The 16766-nt window shown below is 46.1% G+C and overlaps 1 protein-coding gene across 5 annotated transcripts; it reads right to left on the bottom strand.

The window, feature by feature from the left end:
• Nucleotides 1-3847: 3847 nt before the first annotated feature.
• Nucleotides 3848-9336, bottom strand: BSX (brain specific homeobox). Of its 5 annotated transcripts, XR_011699606.1 has the most exons (5): nt 9247-9336; nt 8414-8764; nt 7354-7550; nt 6058-6983; nt 3848-5365 (listed from the first exon to the last, which is right to left on the bottom strand). XR_011699606.1 is itself a non-coding variant. In XM_071576174.1 (4 exons), the coding sequence occupies exons 2-4, from the start codon at nt 8679-8681 to the stop codon at nt 6738-6740; spliced, it is 711 nt and encodes a 236-aa protein (XP_071432275.1). In that variant the 5' UTR covers nt 8682-8764; nt 9247-9336; the 3' UTR covers nt 3848-6737. The 5 variants fall into 5 exon arrangements, 4 of the variants coding, with proteins under 4 accessions (XP_071432275.1, XP_071432277.1, XP_071432278.1 ...); XM_071576174.1 differs by having other exon boundaries at nt 3848-6983; XM_071576176.1 differs by having other exon boundaries at nt 3848-6983; nt 8414-8757; nt 9247-9324.
• Nucleotides 9337-16766: the final 7430 nt, after the last annotated feature.

Below are 16766 nucleotides of genomic sequence, written 5' to 3'. Positions count from 1 at the left end.
AGCCATGGGCTACCAGCTTGTCCAGGAGTATATTATGGGAGACAGTGTCAAAGGCCTCTCTGAAGTCCAGACAGACACATCCACAGCCTTCACCTCATCCACCAGGTGGGTCACCTGATTGTAAAAGGAGATCAGGTTGGTCAGACAGGACCTGCCCCTCCTAAACCCCTGCTGGCTGGGTCTGAGCCCTTGTCCATCCTGAAGGTGCTGTGTGATTGCACTCAGGATGATCTGCTCCATAACCCTGCCAGGCACAGAGGTCAGGCTGGCAGGCCTGTAGTTGCCAGGGTCCTGCTTGCAGCCCTTTTTGTGGATTGGGGTGACATTTGCCAGCCTCCAGTCATCTGGGACCTCCCCAGAGAGCCAGGACTATTGGAAGATGATGGAGAGTGGCTTGGCAAGCTCTTCTGCAGCTCCCTCATCACCCTGGGATGGATCCCCTCTGGTCCCATAGACTTGTGAGGATCCAGCTGGCTCAGTAAGTCACTATATCCTCCTGGAATACAGGAGGGGTATTCAGCTCCCTCTCCTTGTCCACCAGCTCCAAGGCCAGTTGTCTTGAGGGCCACCTGTCTTACTGGTGAAAACTGAGGCAAAGTAGGTGTTAAGTACCTCAGCCTTCTCCTCATCTTTGTTCACTGTATTTCCCTCCAAGTCCAACAGAGAATGGAGGTTTTTTCTTGTCCCTCCTTTTGCTATTAATGTATTTATAGAAGGACTTTTTGTTATCCCTGACAGAATTAGCCAAATTAACTTCAAATTGCACTTTTCTTTCCCTGATTTTTTTTCTGCATGACCTATCTATCTTCATAAGTTCTTCATAAGTAGCCAGCCCTTTTTTCCACAGTCTGTAAACTTTCTTTTTATCCCTCATTTCCTTCAGAATCTCCCTATTTAACCAAGCTGGCTGTCTTCCCCTCTGGCTGGCCTTCCAGCACACTGGGACAGCCTGTTGCTGTGCACTCAAAACTTCCTCCTTGAAACATGCCCATCCCTCCTGGACCCCCTTGTTCTCAAGGGTTGTTTCCCAGGGTATGCTCTGAACTAGTCTTTTGAGTAGGCCAAAATCTGCCCTCTGGAAGTCCAGTGTAGAGGTTTTAATGGTGGCTCTCCTTGCATCCCTGAGTATTGAAAATTCTGTTATTTCATGGTCACTGTGCCCCAGGCAGCCTCCAACCACTGCATCATCCACCAGCCCCTCTCTGTTTGTAACAGCAGGTCTAGCAGGGCCTTACCCCTGGTAGGCTCATTTACCAGTTGATGAAGGAAATTGTCCCCTGTATGCTCCAGGAACCTCCTTGACTGCCTCTTCTCTGCAGTACTGAGCTCCCAGCAGATACCTGGGACCTCAGACCATAAGAGATACACACACACACTGTCATCCCCACACCCCATCCCTGCAGAAGGTGGTGAGACCCCCCCAGCCAGGCTGGAAAAATGGTTCCATGTGCTGCCAGTCACTGCTTTCCTACTTTTTATTTCTAAACCGAACGCTAACACTTCGAAGCATTTCTAATTAGGGAACCTCAACTTGTTGTTTCTGCTTAAAAGTGATAATCCCCCCTTAATACAAACCTCAAGTGTCTATTTTAATGAAACCTTCAGATGAATATCAAAGAGCTATTTACTCGTATCTAATATTTTAATTAGATTATATTCTCAATTTAACCCATTAAACCCCCTTTGAAAATCTCCATGTTTAGTGTTTAGCCCCAGATGCTGGAGGTAATGAATATTGGACCTTTGATTTAATGAGAACTTCTGCCTTTCCAGCCTGACTCCCTTTGTATCCCCCTTTTTTATTTTGTGAGCTATAGAACCCAGTTAATTGAAGAAGTCTCTTATCACCACACATTAAGGAACCTAAATTAGCATCCCTTTTCTGATTAGAAAATGCAAGCAGACATTTTCCCTTTGATCTGAGGATTGAGTTGAAGTAGGCAACAGCCCCCTGAAAATGAGCTGATGGCCTTATTATTTGGCTGCCATGCAGATGCATCCATGTGGTGCAAAATGCTTAATGTCTTAATTGATCACCTTCCTCCCTCTCTGCCATTCCACTACCTTTTAGAGCTCCCATAAATTAGGGGGATCTTTCTGGATGGGTGGTGTGTGTTTGTTTGGGGCTTTTTCAACAAAACAATGAACTTCTAGGAAGCATTTAAATACTAAGCCCTGTATATGATGGTGCACCTGGGGGAGGGATGGATTTTTTTTATAAACACTGTTCATGTTTTGTTTTATTTCCTCCCCAGAAGACATTGTTTGCAGCATATGTGGAAAGAAAATCTTTTGATCTACCTCAATACTATTGCACCCAGGCGATCTGGTGGCACAAAAAGGGACCATACAAGTCAAAGATGAGCATCCATCTGCTTAAAAGCAAAGGCCACGACTTCATGTCTTTCAGATTTGGAAAGCAAGGAATTTAAATAAGAAATAGGCCTTGAATGTTGCATTAAGTGTTGAGGGAGTGATTGAACTGGAACACAACTGCCTGCCATGGTCCCATGGTCCAGCACAGGGCAGAGAGGCATTTGTGTATACCATCCAATGGAACTTCACATCATTTACTTGGCAGGCCCTTTGTAGTGCCATAATTTCCTAATATTTTAGATTCTGGGAGCATTTCAGCCCAGACCACCTTCAGGGGTCAAAGGCCTGGGGTCAGTTATACTTGGGATCAACGTTACTGCAGTAGCATCACCACCTCACCAAAGGCATGCACAGCTGCCTCACAGGCTGCTGACCCCCAGAAAACATGGCTTGGTCAGTTAGAAACATTATATAAGGCAGAACCTCAAAACCATGTTCCAGCATTGCATCTCTAAAGACAAAAGTTAAACCAGACAAGGTTATGTCCAACTCCTGCAGTCACTGATTGCTTGAGCAAGCTCTAATGTCCAACAAGCATTTGATTGTTACCAACTCCTGCGAGGGTCAGTTCTACAACAGAGTATAATGGCACAAAGAATGTACATTTTATTTTATTATTTTGGTTGTTGCCCAAACCTAAGTGCCTTCTGCAGGAGAAAAAGCAGGAATGTGGAAAAAGGACCAACTCTGGTTGTGTCTGGGGGGGTGTGAGGAAAAGCTGGGAATGCTCAGACCCCCAGTGATGGGTAAAGGCAGTGAGTCCCCAGTGGTGACAGCTGGCCAGGGGGAGCTAAAGCTTGTGCCCTGAGCCTGCCTGGAACAGAAGTGATGCTGAGCCAAAAACATGTAGGCAGCAGATGTTAAGGAAACATCAAACAGCTCAGCAAGAGCTTTGGATAATCCCAAGTCAGCTGCAGGTGACACCTCAGAGCTGGGCTAGGGTGTGTGTCCTAAGGAGCACCTCAGGGTTTATTCCAGCAGCCACAGCAAGGCCAGCAACATCCACAGCTCCTGGAATACCATGCTTAGGAAAGCACTGGAGTGGTCTTAGCAGTAGCTGAACAGAGGGACAAAATTTGCTCAGCTTGCCAGAAACCTGGATCATAATTACATTAAAACCAACTTCTTCCTTGAAAGTCTGTACCCTCACAGATAGAAAAGACCACTGTGAGATCATCCTTTCTTCTCCTAAACACATCCTTTACACCCACCTGCCTTCACCAAACATTGTTACTGCTGCATTAATCCTATGAGGAGCTGACCCACCCCATGGCACTCCTGGCAATGGACCTGGAACTGTCTCATCTCAGCTTATTGTTCCATAGGAACAAGATAAATCCAAGACAGAAATAAACCACTTTTTAGGCTGAGTAAGACCATCCAAGCAGGAGTTTGCAGTTAATTAAGGTGATGCTGTTTAGGGCAGCGGAGTGGAAAGTGTTTAAAATGAAAATAGCAAAGGTTCATGGAGGGATTTTATACACTGATTTTTTATTTTCTGAAATGAAAACAACAACACACACACACACACACACCCATTAACCACTTAGGTGTTAAATAAATTAACAGGAAACAATTTCATTTAAAAAAAACCACCACAACTCTCTGAAGAATTTTAATGAAATTCAATCTTCAATGAATTTCTTGAAAATAGGAAATTCACCAAGATTTCCTATTTCCAGCAATTATTTCCTGCAAGCCATTTCCACCCCAGCATTTCCAAAATGAACACATTAAATATTCTTTAAAAGAGAGAAAGAGAAAGTAGCAGCTCTAAGCAATCTCTCCCCTACTCCTCAAGCTTTTGGGCAGAGCAGGAAAAAGTCAGCAGTTGCAATGGAATAAAGCCAGGACCCTGGAATAAAACCTCCTTTCATTTATTCTAAGAGTAAAACATCTCTGAAATAAACAACAAAATGCCTACTCAGCCCCTCCTTCTTCCCATGCCCATCTCCACTACCCAAACACACAAGAACCTCTTCCCAAAATCTTGCCCTGCCTGTGTAGCAGCTGCACCCCAGCGATGCCCGGCAGGCATCGCTTCCCGCTGGGGCAGGAGCTGGCAGGGGACAGAGGGAATGGCCCAGGCAGTGACTGTTCCCCTCAGCTGCCTCGTCTCAGGGGTTTTTGCACCAAACTTTCCAGGATAAGCTGTTCATTCCCAAATCCTCCTGTGACCTGCAAGGCTCAGTGCACCCCACTGGTGTCCAGCTGGGATGGGGACATCCCTGAAGGTGAGGGGTTCACATTCTGCCTATGTTTGTCACTGAGGTTGGCAGAAGTTGGTGGCTTTGGTTTTAAATATGACTGTAGCTTTCAATATCATCCAAAGCGCCTAAAACCACAGAGAGGAAGATGGATGAGTGTTCGTGGGGTTTATTTTATTGATCAGCATAAATACAATGTGAAGGGAGCTCCTGTAGTGACAGGGGAGGAACAGCAGAGACTTGAGTGGTTTTGGAGTCATAATCTGACCCTGCCTCACAGAGCTGGCACATCACTGACCCCCAGAGCAGAGCCAGGCCAGCCCTAAGCTGTGTCCATTCTGCAGGCTGTGGAAAACAGCAAAGGAAATATGGTCAGGAAAAAAATTATCATGTGAATATCATGGTAGAGCTTCTCTTTTGTATAATTTGTAATAGTTCCCAATGAAATAGGCTCCCAGGGAACACTGATAATGAGCATGGGGCACAACAAACAAAATCATTGATGGGCAGACATGGAAAAACAGCATCAAACTGAAAGGATTGTGAGACAGCTTCCATCACATCCCTGCCCACGGTCGGGCAAGTGGGGCGAGAAGGGAAGAGCCACAGAGCTGGGAGAAGCATTTCAAGTCCGAGATGTGAAATGACTTGTTGGACCCCACACTTGACTGCCTGAGCTGCTTCAAACCACACCAAGGCTGCAGGAGGAAAGCAGTTGGTTTATCTCCTGAATCACCGTTTTTAGGGAGGTGGGTGGCATTTTGTTGGTGAAAATGATTGTCCTGGAAATATTTACAAACACCACATAAAAGCTTTTTCTGGGTAGCTGGGGTTTTTTCTCCCCACGATGAATGATATGATATTTACTATTTTACATGTAAGAAAAAAAATAAAGAAAAACCCACAAAAAGGAAGCAAATATGTATTTTTCAATAATCTATATTCTATATATTAAACTGGGATTCATTTTCCCCTCACAAAACAATGCATCCCATAATCCAAAATCCTCTGGAAATGCTAATAAGGCCAGAAAACCAAATTAAATACCCGATTAAATAAAAAATATAAGGAAAATAGATTAAGAATCCTAAGGAGACACCGACATGCCACCGGGTTGCTGGTGCAGCGAGGACTGCACAGGTGAGGTCTGAGCCAGCACAGTCCCTGCTCCAGCTTTTTACGGAGTAAATCCCCAGTCCCACCATCTCCTCCCCGCTCCCACTGCATTTTCCAGCCAGCAGCTCGCATCGGGGGAAACAAAAGTAAACCATAAAAATCATAATTTACCTGGAAATTCAAACCATTTCCCTGGCAGGAAGGTGCAGGCAAAGCCGGTGGCTGCTCTGTGTGACCGCGACACCGAGCGCAGGGAGCGGGGCAGGGAGATAGAGGAGAGGGGGAGCAGAAGCCAAATGCGGGACCCGTTCTGAGGATATTTGAGAGGAAAATGGAATATCTGGGAGTTGATTCACACCTGGAAGCCGGGAAGGAATCAGGCTGCCGGCGCAGGTGTTTTTCCAAGCTGTAGAAAATCCCTTTCTCTCACTGGAAGCGCGTTTGCTCCGAGCATCTCTGGCAGGATCGAGTTCTTGGCGGTGCTCTCCCTTCCCTTATCCATATCGAAATTAAATAAACGGCAGTTGTGCTCTTATCTGTTTCTTTGTAGGGCTTTTCTACAATTCTTTCTGTTTGATTATGTGCAAGTCCTGGAAACTCTGCCCGGGATCGGCACTAGGGATGGAGTCGGAGAGCGCCAGCCCAGTGCATGGAAACGAGCGGCGAGGATTTAGGGATTCAGAGAATGGGGATGGGGCTTGCCCTGCCTGCCGCTCCCAGGAACGACAACATGCTGCCACGAGTATACATTTATTTTAAACTCCAGGAAGGTTCGGGGAACGGGGAAAAGTCCGACACTTCGAAGGGAAGGGGAAACCTAAAGGAAACTGGGCTTAGTTTACTCCCCTCCTCTCCCCCCACCCCCCGCCAGATTTCCAAGCAAAGCTCAGGCTTGGGGTGATGCGGGGGGAACCGGCGGTACTGCCTGGGCAGGGGAGAGGGCTTCCCTGGCATCAAAAACCCGTGCCCCCGTCCCTGTGCGCGGCTCTCAAGGCTTGGGCAGAGCCGCCCCGCAGTGCAGGAGAGCCCCGGGCCGCGCTAGAGCCGGTGGGGAACGGCACAGAGATCCCCTTCCTCCAGGATGTCCACCTCGTCCTCGGGGTCCTGGAGCAGGAAAGGGCCGGGAGGGCCCTTGCGGGGTTCAGCGCCCGCTGGCTCGGGCAGCTCGGGCTCGGGAGAGCTCGGCTCCCGGCTCTCCTCGCCCCCCGCCTGCTTCGGGCCGTCCTGGGTTTTCCGCAGCTGCTTTTTGTGCTTCATGCGGCGGTTCTGGAACCAGGTTTTCACCTGGGGAGATGGGAAAAGGGGGAGAAAGAGGGAGAAGAGAAAAAAGAATTAAAGGGAGAAGGATGCTGGACAGGATGTGGGCGTGCTGGATGGAATTTTGGGATGCTGAATGGGATATAGGGGATTCTGAACGGACGGGATGCGGGGGTGCCAGACGGGATACGGGGGGTGCTGAGTGGGAGGGATAGGGGGATTCTGGACAACATGTGGAGATGCTGGACGGCATGTGAGGATGCTGGAAGTCATACAGGGGATGCTGAAAGGATATAGGGATACTGGACGGCATGTGGGAATGCTGGACGAGATGTGTGGTGGGCACCTGTGTCAGAGCCCTTCCCGGTAGGGTGTTGCCGGCCCCGCCACTCCGTACCTGAGTCTCGGACAGGCTGAGGGCCGTGGCCAACTCCACCCGCTCGGGCGTCGAGAGGTACCGCTGCATTTCAAACCTCTTCTCCAGCCCCGAGAGCTGCGAGTCGGAGAACACGGTGCGAGCTTTGCGACGCCGGCAGTGCTTCCCGGGCAGCTCGGCATGAGCGTGGTGCTGGAAAAGGGCTGGCACCGGCATTCCTGGGGGGAACACACGGCGGAGGCGCTGGGCTGCGGTCGGGCAGGGAGCCGGGGAACCTCCGGGAAGGTCGCGGCGGCTCGGGGTGGGCTTTCCCCTTTCCTCTTTTAATTTTTTGTTATTTTTTCGTTTATTTCGTTTTCGAGGTCGATTTAGTGGTTTAATTTGGGGGCTCTTGTTGCTTTTCCAACTCTTCTCCCCTGCCGAGCTCGCCCCGGGAAGGCGCAGGCAGCCCGGGCAGTGCCCGCAGCGCTGCCACCGAAGGGGAGCAGAGGCTGGCGGGGACACCTGCACCCTCCGGGCAAAAAACAAAACACAACGAAATGGGCATGGAAAAACACAAGGGAGCCCGGAAAAAGGCCGGGAGGAGGAATGCGGTCCTCCGCGGCCTCGCTGATACACATCTCGGGCTGCCCAGTGGGAAACTTTGGAGGTTTACTCCTTCCAGAGCAAGGAACGGGCCCGGGGAAAGGGAAGAGCCTCAGGATGCGGGAGAGGAGCGGCAGAGCTCCAGTGCTGCTGGAAGTGGAAAAGCGAAGCCCGAATGGACAACGCAAATAAAAAGACAGGATATCAGTCCCAAAATAAAAGTGATTTTAAAAAAATAAAATTAAAGACAAAGAGAGGGAAACCCTCAAGATTTGGGACAGCCGGGTGAAGGATAAGCCTCAGAGCTATGGGCTTCTCTCCTCGATACTGGAGTGGGCTCTCCGGTGGGCAGCTGGCCACTTCTGCTCCGGAGGACGCAGCCAGGGTGTCGGGCAGGGAAAGGGAAAGATGCTCAGCCTCCTCAGAGGGTCTCGCCTTGTCCTGCCCGAGTGCCCACCTCATCTTCCCAGACTCCCCCTGTTCCTCCCGCACTTACCCGAGGTGGTGAGGAAATAGGGGTGGTTGTGGTGATGCTCCGGCTTGTGCAGGGCAGGGTGCGGGTGAGGCGCCAGGAGGGTCGGCGTTGGCATCAGGGGGTACCCATAGTCCAAGAGGGGGACGCGGGAGGCCAAGGAGCCAGAGAAGTGCTCGGAGGGCACCTCTCGCAGTGGTTTGGGCTTGTGCAGCAGGATGTCCTCGATGAAGAAAGAGGTGGGCCTGGGCGCCGACACGGGGTGCACGGGCGAGGTGAAGTTGAGGTTCATCTCGGTTGTGTCCCCCTCGGGCAGCGCGGAAGGCGGCGAGCCGGGCTGAGCTGTCACGCGAGAGAGGGGCAGACGGCTGCACCCTCGGGGGGGAAGAGAATAAACAAAAAGAATGATACAAATAAGCAACAATTTTAAAAGGGCCGGAGTATAAATAAATAACGATAATAATTTCAGAAAAAAAACTTATATCCCCCAGCCAGAAATAACCTGGCGGAGCTGGGGGAGGCGAGGCGGGTGGGTCGGGGATGCGCGGGGCGCGGCGCGCTTTGAGGAGCGGAGGAAAGGGGGCTGCGCTGTGAGCCAATGGCAGGCGCGGGGGGGGACGGGCCTGCAGGGCCACCCAAAGCACCCCGAGGGGCGAGGAGGGGGCGAGGAGCCCCTCTGGAGCCGCAGCGGTGCCGCGCAGCCTCCCCCGCACCTCGCACCGCACCTCGCACCGCACCAGCCCGCTCAGCGCCGTTGGGGCGTTTTCCCAAACAACAGCGTTATCTCCATTTTTTTCCCCTCTCCCCGTAATTTTTAAAAAGCGAATACTTGAGGAAAATAAAGGAGCGGCTTTTACCCGCTCTCCGCTCCAAACCTGTCCCCCCGCAAGCAGGTTCTCTTTCCCGCTCAGGTTCTCACCCCATCGGGGTTTTTGTTCCCTTCCCGCCTCTGTTTTTTTGGGTCTTTCCTCTGTTTATCTTTTTTTTTTCCCTCTAATCTGTAACATTTATTTCCCCGGAGTCAATTTGCTAAAATGAGGGTGATACACCACATCATAGCCGAGATAATTTTGGTTCGCATCTCAGAAAATTACTCTAATTATTGATGTTAAACTCAGGGAAATTAAAAGAAGGCGCTTCTCCTTCATCTCCTGATTTTAAGCTCTAATTTGTTGAAATCGAGTTGTCATCACAATTCCAATCACTACCGTTAATAGTAAAAGTGTTCTAATAGAGCCAGAATTCGCACAACCCATGCTATTAGATAATTAAGAAAGATGTTAGAAAGGCAAGTGCTAATCCTTGGGCACATGGACAGCATTTCCATCTGATCCAGCAGGTAGAACAAATTAATTACCCGAATCAATTAGTCCTAAAAGTACAGTTCTCAGGGAAGTGTAAGCCATGTCTTCCATATGGATGAGCTGGTAAATGGTAAATAGATGAGGAAAAAGCTTTAAAAGAATAGAAATGGCAATGTCGGGATTTAATGAATGTGCGAAGCCCAAGTTTGCCGCTCACTCTCGGCCGCCGCCGGGCACAGACACCGTGGGTGGGACACAGAGGTGGCTCCTGCACCAGTTCCACCGAGCCAAAACTCGGCGGGAACCAGGAAAACCCACGGGATCATTTCTCTCCCTTTATGTGTTAGAGCCACACACACAATGTTGTTTGACATGTGTAGTGCCCATGTGCAGGCAGGCACCACTCATTCAAACAACATACACACACACACACATATTTATTGTAGTTATTACATTTATTTTATGTATTGTACTATATTATTATATTTTTATATATATATACATATACATACAATTTCTTGCCTGCAGAGTATGGATCCATGCACAGTGACACAGGGAAGCAGGAGCAAATCCCTTCAGAACTAGGGCAAAAGCTCTCCTCTCCCTCTGCTGTCGACAAAACTCCCTATTTTTCTCTAGGAAAAAATTAGATAGATAGATAGATAGATAGATAGATAGATAGATAGATAGATAGATAATAGATAGATAGATAGATAGATAGATAGATAGATAGATAGATAGATAATGGATAGATAGATAGATAGATAGATAGATAGATAGATAGATAGATAATGGATAGATAGATGGATGGATAGATAGATAGATAGATAGATAGATAGATAGATAGACAGAGTGTAATAAATCTGTTGCCGTGTCCCTTCCTCAAATGGCCATTTCAGCATCAGCCCAGGATTTTGTCCAGGGGTTTAAAAACAACCTAACAACTTTCTCTGTGGAGCAAATGAGTAAATGAATCAAGAGTGATTAAATGGGTCTAAAGCCCAACTTGTTAATGGAGGGAGTGTATAAGCTGCTTGACTGACCATTTCATCAGCTGAGATTTCTTCTCTGCATGGACTGGGGCTTTACTCAGCCCACAAATATATATATATATATTTATTTAAAGCAGATCTGAAAGATTAGAGTTGTGTTACTTCAGCCAGACTGGGCTACAGCTTTAGGACTCAGGCAAGAGCTTCTTGCCTGACAGCCACATTGAGAGGGCCTGCTTTTTGGAGTCCCTCTTTATTTAGGGTACAGACAAATAAAGGAGAGAGGGAGCAGGGTCCTGTCTTGGTGTTTCCTTGCAGCAACAGCTTGTGCTTTGCTTAGATAAACAATAGTCATCATTACTTGCACACTTAGGATCATTTGAGGGTATCACAGGGAGATTTTTGCCCAGGAAAACAGACATTTATTTGACTTAAAACCTCAGTGATCAGTTAAAAGGCCAGTGCAGCTACATTGTTGTTGGCAGCTTTATTTCAGTATGTTGCACTGGGATAAATTTGGTGCAGCTTAAAAATACATGCACTTACCTCCCCATGGCTCTTGAAGAGGTAAGGTATCTTGGGAGCCTGGCCTTTCATGCCTTTCAAGACAAATCCACTCCAACAGGAAGAGTTAAATTAGAAACAGACAGTCTTGCTATGATCAAAATGGGAGCCTGGCTGCAGCAAAGAGGTCTGAAGAGCTCAAGTTGAGTAGCCACACACGAAAGGTAGACAGAGGCCTTTTGAACACAAAGCATGGCTTAATGGAGAATGTTCCATCATGATGCTTCAGGCAAAACCACTTCCCACCCTGGAGGAGCAGGTGCCTCTGCCCAGAGGGTCACTGAGTGCTGCTGCTGAGAGGCAAAAACACTCCTGCCTTGCTCCAGTCCCTCTGCTCTTCTCCATCACACCCACCTCTGCCTGCATCTGGCACCCAACCCTGCCTTCTACCATCCTGCAGGCTCTGGGAAACCCAGCAGCAGGGTTGCTGTGTGGGTGATGGGAGATTACAAATTCAGCTCAGCTGCCATGAAATAAAGGGCAGTGATGAGAACCCCTCGAGTACCAGGTTGGGTCTGCACTGGAAGATTTTCCTGGCATTTCATCATTTCCTTGTGGGGCCCTTCCAGCTTGGGATATTCTAGGATTCCATGACTAGTTTAATGTTGGAAACCCTCTGCTGTACCTTGGCACCAGCTCAAGGAGGGCTTGGTGAATGGGCTTTGAGGTCAAGTGCTGCATAAACCCCACAGGGTCTGGGAGGTTATGCAGGGCTGAGAGAGTGTGGGAGGGGAAAGGAAGCATTAAAGAGGGGTTTACCTCCTAACCAGGAAAAGAACCACCCAGGTTTTCCAAGGCTCAGGACTCTGCCACCCTTTAGCTTTTGCCACCTCAGAAATGTGTTGTCCTGTGTACTGGCACTGTCCTTCTGTTCTTAATGGAGACAGGATGAGAAGTAGAGAAGAACTCAGCCTGTTGATTTTATTCCCAGACAATAAACACTCAGGTTAAGAGCTGACTCTGTGTCTCTCTGACAGAATCACTGAACATACCCACAAACACCCCAGGGATGTCAGGGCAGCAGTTCTGGGCAAGAAGCACAGGGGATGGAAGAGTTGCTGATGCAAAGTGACCACAGTAGGAAGTGACTGAGACAGGAGGGCACTTGTGAGGCTCGTGCCACAACCCATAACTGCAAGAATCTTGGGAACAAAAAGAGATATGGCATTAGTGATAGGCAGAAGAAAATTTAAAGTGTGGAAAGACTGTATCTTCCTGAGACAGCTACCAAACCCAACTATCTGTGCATGAGCTCAGGGCTTTCATTCCTAAATCCAGAATTTTTTCTCTGTACTGAAAATTTGCCTCATTAGCTCATAATCCTGAGCATTTTCTGAAGGCAGAGAACTTACAAAAGGAGAATGAAAGTATTAATGTTGACAGGTTTGGTCTAAACACTTCCCTTAAGATAGTGACCCTTATTAACTAAGACCTTTACAATTACCAAATATTTGTTTTAAACTTCAGCGGGGTCGTCTGGACTGTTCCAAAACACAGCAAGATTATTCCTTTTTCTTTGTTTCTTTCTTTCATTGTACTTTTTTTTCTTTTGTGGTATTAGTCAGAAATTGGGAGGGAGGCTTAGAAGTTTCACTGGGACCTGTTTTCAATTAGTCTCCTCTTCATTTTGTTCCATCTCAATTCCTCCTCAGCCTGTGCCCAATCCATGGGCACTGCTGACTCTCTTGAGGCCAGGGTGATTATTTCACCCAAGACCATCTGTACTTTGGGATCTCAGCTAATCCTTTGCTTTCTAAAATGTCCATTCTTGCTTCTCCAGTCCCTGCTTTGTTGTTACCTTTAGCACGTTAATGTTTATTCATCTGCTTTCATTCCAGCTGTGTAACAATCATCTGCACAACTCAACATTTTGATTTCCTTTTCTGCATTAATGGCTCAGGACCTCCCTGGCTTCCCCAGTTTCATGATGTATGAACTGTGTACGTCCTTGCTTTTAACCTTTGGGGCAGGATAATCCTCCTTTTGCCTTTCTTATCTGTTCAACCTTGATTTTATTCCCATAGTTTTCCTAATTTTCTTTGTGTTTTTCTTCTTTCTCCAGCTCCAGGTTCCTCATGAAAACCTCATATTCCTTTTCCACTTGCAGAAACACTGAATATATAACCCCCAAGTCTGAACTCAGGCAGGAGTAAGTGAGAAGCAACTTCAATAAAAACCACTGGAGCACACAAACCTAAATGATGCAGATACTTTGATTTTCTTTTCAGTTCCACTCTTCACTTTCCAACTTTCAAGTGGCTCATTTTGAAGCCTTAAAACCAGAATGCAGACAAATGATGCACTCCCAGGTCAGAGGGAGCTGTTATGGCCATCCAGTCTGACCTCCTGAGTTTCATCCTGCAGCAGACACAGAGGAAACATCCAACCTTGGCAGCCTCTGGAATAAAACTCATGGTTTTCTAAGTCTTTAAATTATAGTTGATACATCACAATATATGCAGAGGAAATAAGTGTTTCCAAATAGGGTGAATGAGCATCTCTCTCTCCCCTCTACATGTCCATCAAGGCTCTCAGCTCTGTGTTTGTATTTTGAGCAGCTCCCTTGAAAATCCGTGTTATTTACAAACCACACTAAGCTTTTGTGATCATGATTCAGACTCCAGTTAAAAGGCCAATTCTACGAGGGTGGATTTTATCAATCACTCAGGACTTTTTCTCCCTCCTGGTTTAAATACACAACTTGTTGTATCCTCTGGTGTGCACAAATATCCTGACCCTGACCAGTTGGCACAAACTGGTGCTGCCTGAGCACTTTGGCAAAACAGAAGGCTTTGTTCTTCCCTGAAGGATAATTAAACCTTTTTTCTTCCATGTTTGCTCCAAACAGATTGCAAAACTGGTTGGAATTAGTTTACAAAAAAAGATAACCTTTTTGATGATCAGAGGGAGAGATTGGTTCCATTACTTGCATTAGTCAGAGTTGTCTGTGCTGTGGCCTTCAGAATAAAGGCAGGATTGTACTTTAGAAAGATCTGAGTAACACACTTTACTTGAAACATTTCTGAATTATGTGGCTTCTTGACTGTCTCAGCTCACTCTGCTTCTGTGCACTTCATTTTAAGCGCTCCAGAAGTGGATGACAGGTCTGGTGGAGGAAAAAATGGAGAGAATCCAGTCAGCATCTCACAAATGCATCTTCCAATGATGCTTTAAACCTGGAAATTACATTCTGAAATGGTGCTTTGTCCATTTCCAGTGATAAGGTATTCAAATGGCCACGTGATGTGTGGGAGTGTTGTCTAATCTTAAAAACACTTCCCCATGTTTGTCAATATAATTTTTAAAAGGAAACATTAAAATGCTCCAAATCATCTGAAACAAACAGTGATGCAGGTGGGTGCCCTGTAACAAATCATAAGATAATATTTGTGTGATTTTGTCATGTTTAAAAATAAACTCAATTTATTTAGTTCTGCAGTATTTGATTCTGCCCAGACACTCCTTGCTCTTTCTGATATTTTATTTTAATATGATTTACTGCTAAAAAAAAGTGAGGCTTGTACATCTTTAACTCTTCTTTTGTCCCTTATCACGGTTTTAACACAGCAATCAATTTCATTCGAATTAGTTGGACAATTAACATCCTAAAACATAAATTTTCCCCAAATATTTCATGAGTCAGTGGCTGGATAGAAGGCAGTAACTCCATTATTGCAGCCTGGGCTGAAAATCACTATAGTGCCTTCAGCATTTCTTTTTATAACAGAAATGTGATGGAAAATTGCCTAGACTTAGAAATCACAAAAATTTGATAATTTTAGGTCTTGATTTAGCTTCTCCCCATCTATTTTTTTTAATAATGACCTATGAAGCTTCCTAGTCCATAAATACATTTTCTGCTCTTCAAAGCTGATATGAGAAACTCTCAATGCAATACAATCACCAGGTTCACCAATGCAGAGAAAATAATAATTTTCTGCACAAATTTTGTTTTCTTTAGACTTTTTGAGAATCAAGACATGGAATTCAGCAGCCTACAAGAGTCTTTGCAAATGAGTTTGCCATTTGTTGTTGCACATGGAAAATCAAACCTACAAGTCCAACAGGTCAAGTAAAAAGAACTTGGATGGAAGAAAACAGTGGCATGATATGGGAAATAACAGATCATAGAAAATGTCCTCAAAATATGGGGGATTTTAGAATTTTATAAGCTTGTGCATCTTTCTATATGAAAGTGGTGGTTATAATATACATGTAATATATAATAATAATAATAAAATAATGCAAAATAACATAGAAAAAGAGATGCATGTGTGTCTGTTTGTCTGTGCATTTCTGCCCAATTGAGATCAGTCCTCAAGACTCCAAATAAGTATAAAAAAATTAAAAAAAAATTCCAGTTTGTATCCTCTGGCAAACGCAATTTCCCTCCCAACACACATTAAATTCATTTAGCCTAGTGCATTTTTAATAGACATTATTCATCTATTACCTTAATGAGCTTGTGGTGAAAGCATATTGCCTCCCAGTTTTAACAAAAGCAGTCTAATACTGCTGCAGCTTTCCCCCCTTTTGCCTTCCAAGGCAGCAACACAGAGGGGGGAAGAAAAAAAGCCATAGAGACAGATAAGGTTTTTATTCTGTGTCACAACACTACATTAAGAATAAAACCTTCCACTTAAACACTTAAATGAAAACATCGAGAAACTAATTTACCATTTGTAACCACATGATTTAAGTAGGAGCAGCTTTAATTTTCTTCCCATTTTCCTCATATTCAATGTGAGCCCACATTAGATTTCACTGGCTCAAATCACAACACTTAAAGCCACTTTCATTTTCTTTTTGATTAAATAATTGAAATTCCTGTCACTGCCTGCACTTTACTGGCACACAAATTTTCTGTGTAAAGATAAATACTCTTTTTTTCTCCCTTCACTCTTGGCTTTTTTTTCAGTTTAATCTTAAAAGCAGGCAAGCTTTAGTTTATTGATGGTTCCATAAAATGGATCAGTACTCCATTCACTTATTTCGTGGAATTACACTGCTCCCATTAAGTGATTGTTTGGAGAAATTATGGAAAGCCATCTTCTCTAATTTAGTTGTCATCGTTGGGAGGTTATTTCTCTCCAACCCCAAAAGGACAGGAAACCTGGTTCCTTGTGCTGCTTCCTGTGCCACACACACGTCCATTAATGCCTGAAACCTTGATTTTATTGGAGTATTTGTTTCAATTAGGGTAACAAGTTTTATTAATGCTCCCTAGTAAGTTGCTCCGTCCAGATTCCAGACTCTCCCTGTGGTAGCTCCGTGGGTGTTGCCCCATCCCCTGGCACTGCTGGGGGGGTGGGAAAAGGCAGCTCTGGGAATTCTGGCCTCTGTTTGCAGTTTGAGGCTGTGGAGGAAGTGCCCCTGCCCGAGGTGTTTGGGTCTGCTGAGGGATGGGCTAACTGGGAACAGGGTTTCTGTTTGCACACCTCGGTGTCTCTGGGCGTCAGGCCCTTATACAAGAAGCATATACACATATATTTACATATAGTGTCTATAGTCTGTGCT

This window comes from Pithys albifrons, chromosome 23, assembly GCF_047495875.1.
Source record: "Pithys albifrons albifrons isolate INPA30051 chromosome 23, PitAlb_v1, whole genome shotgun sequence".
Lineage (NCBI taxonomy): Eukaryota > Metazoa > Chordata > Aves > Passeriformes > Thamnophilidae > Pithys > Pithys albifrons.
The sequence above is the reverse complement of the archived record's forward strand: the minus strand, read 5'-3'. Positions and strand labels throughout refer to the sequence as shown.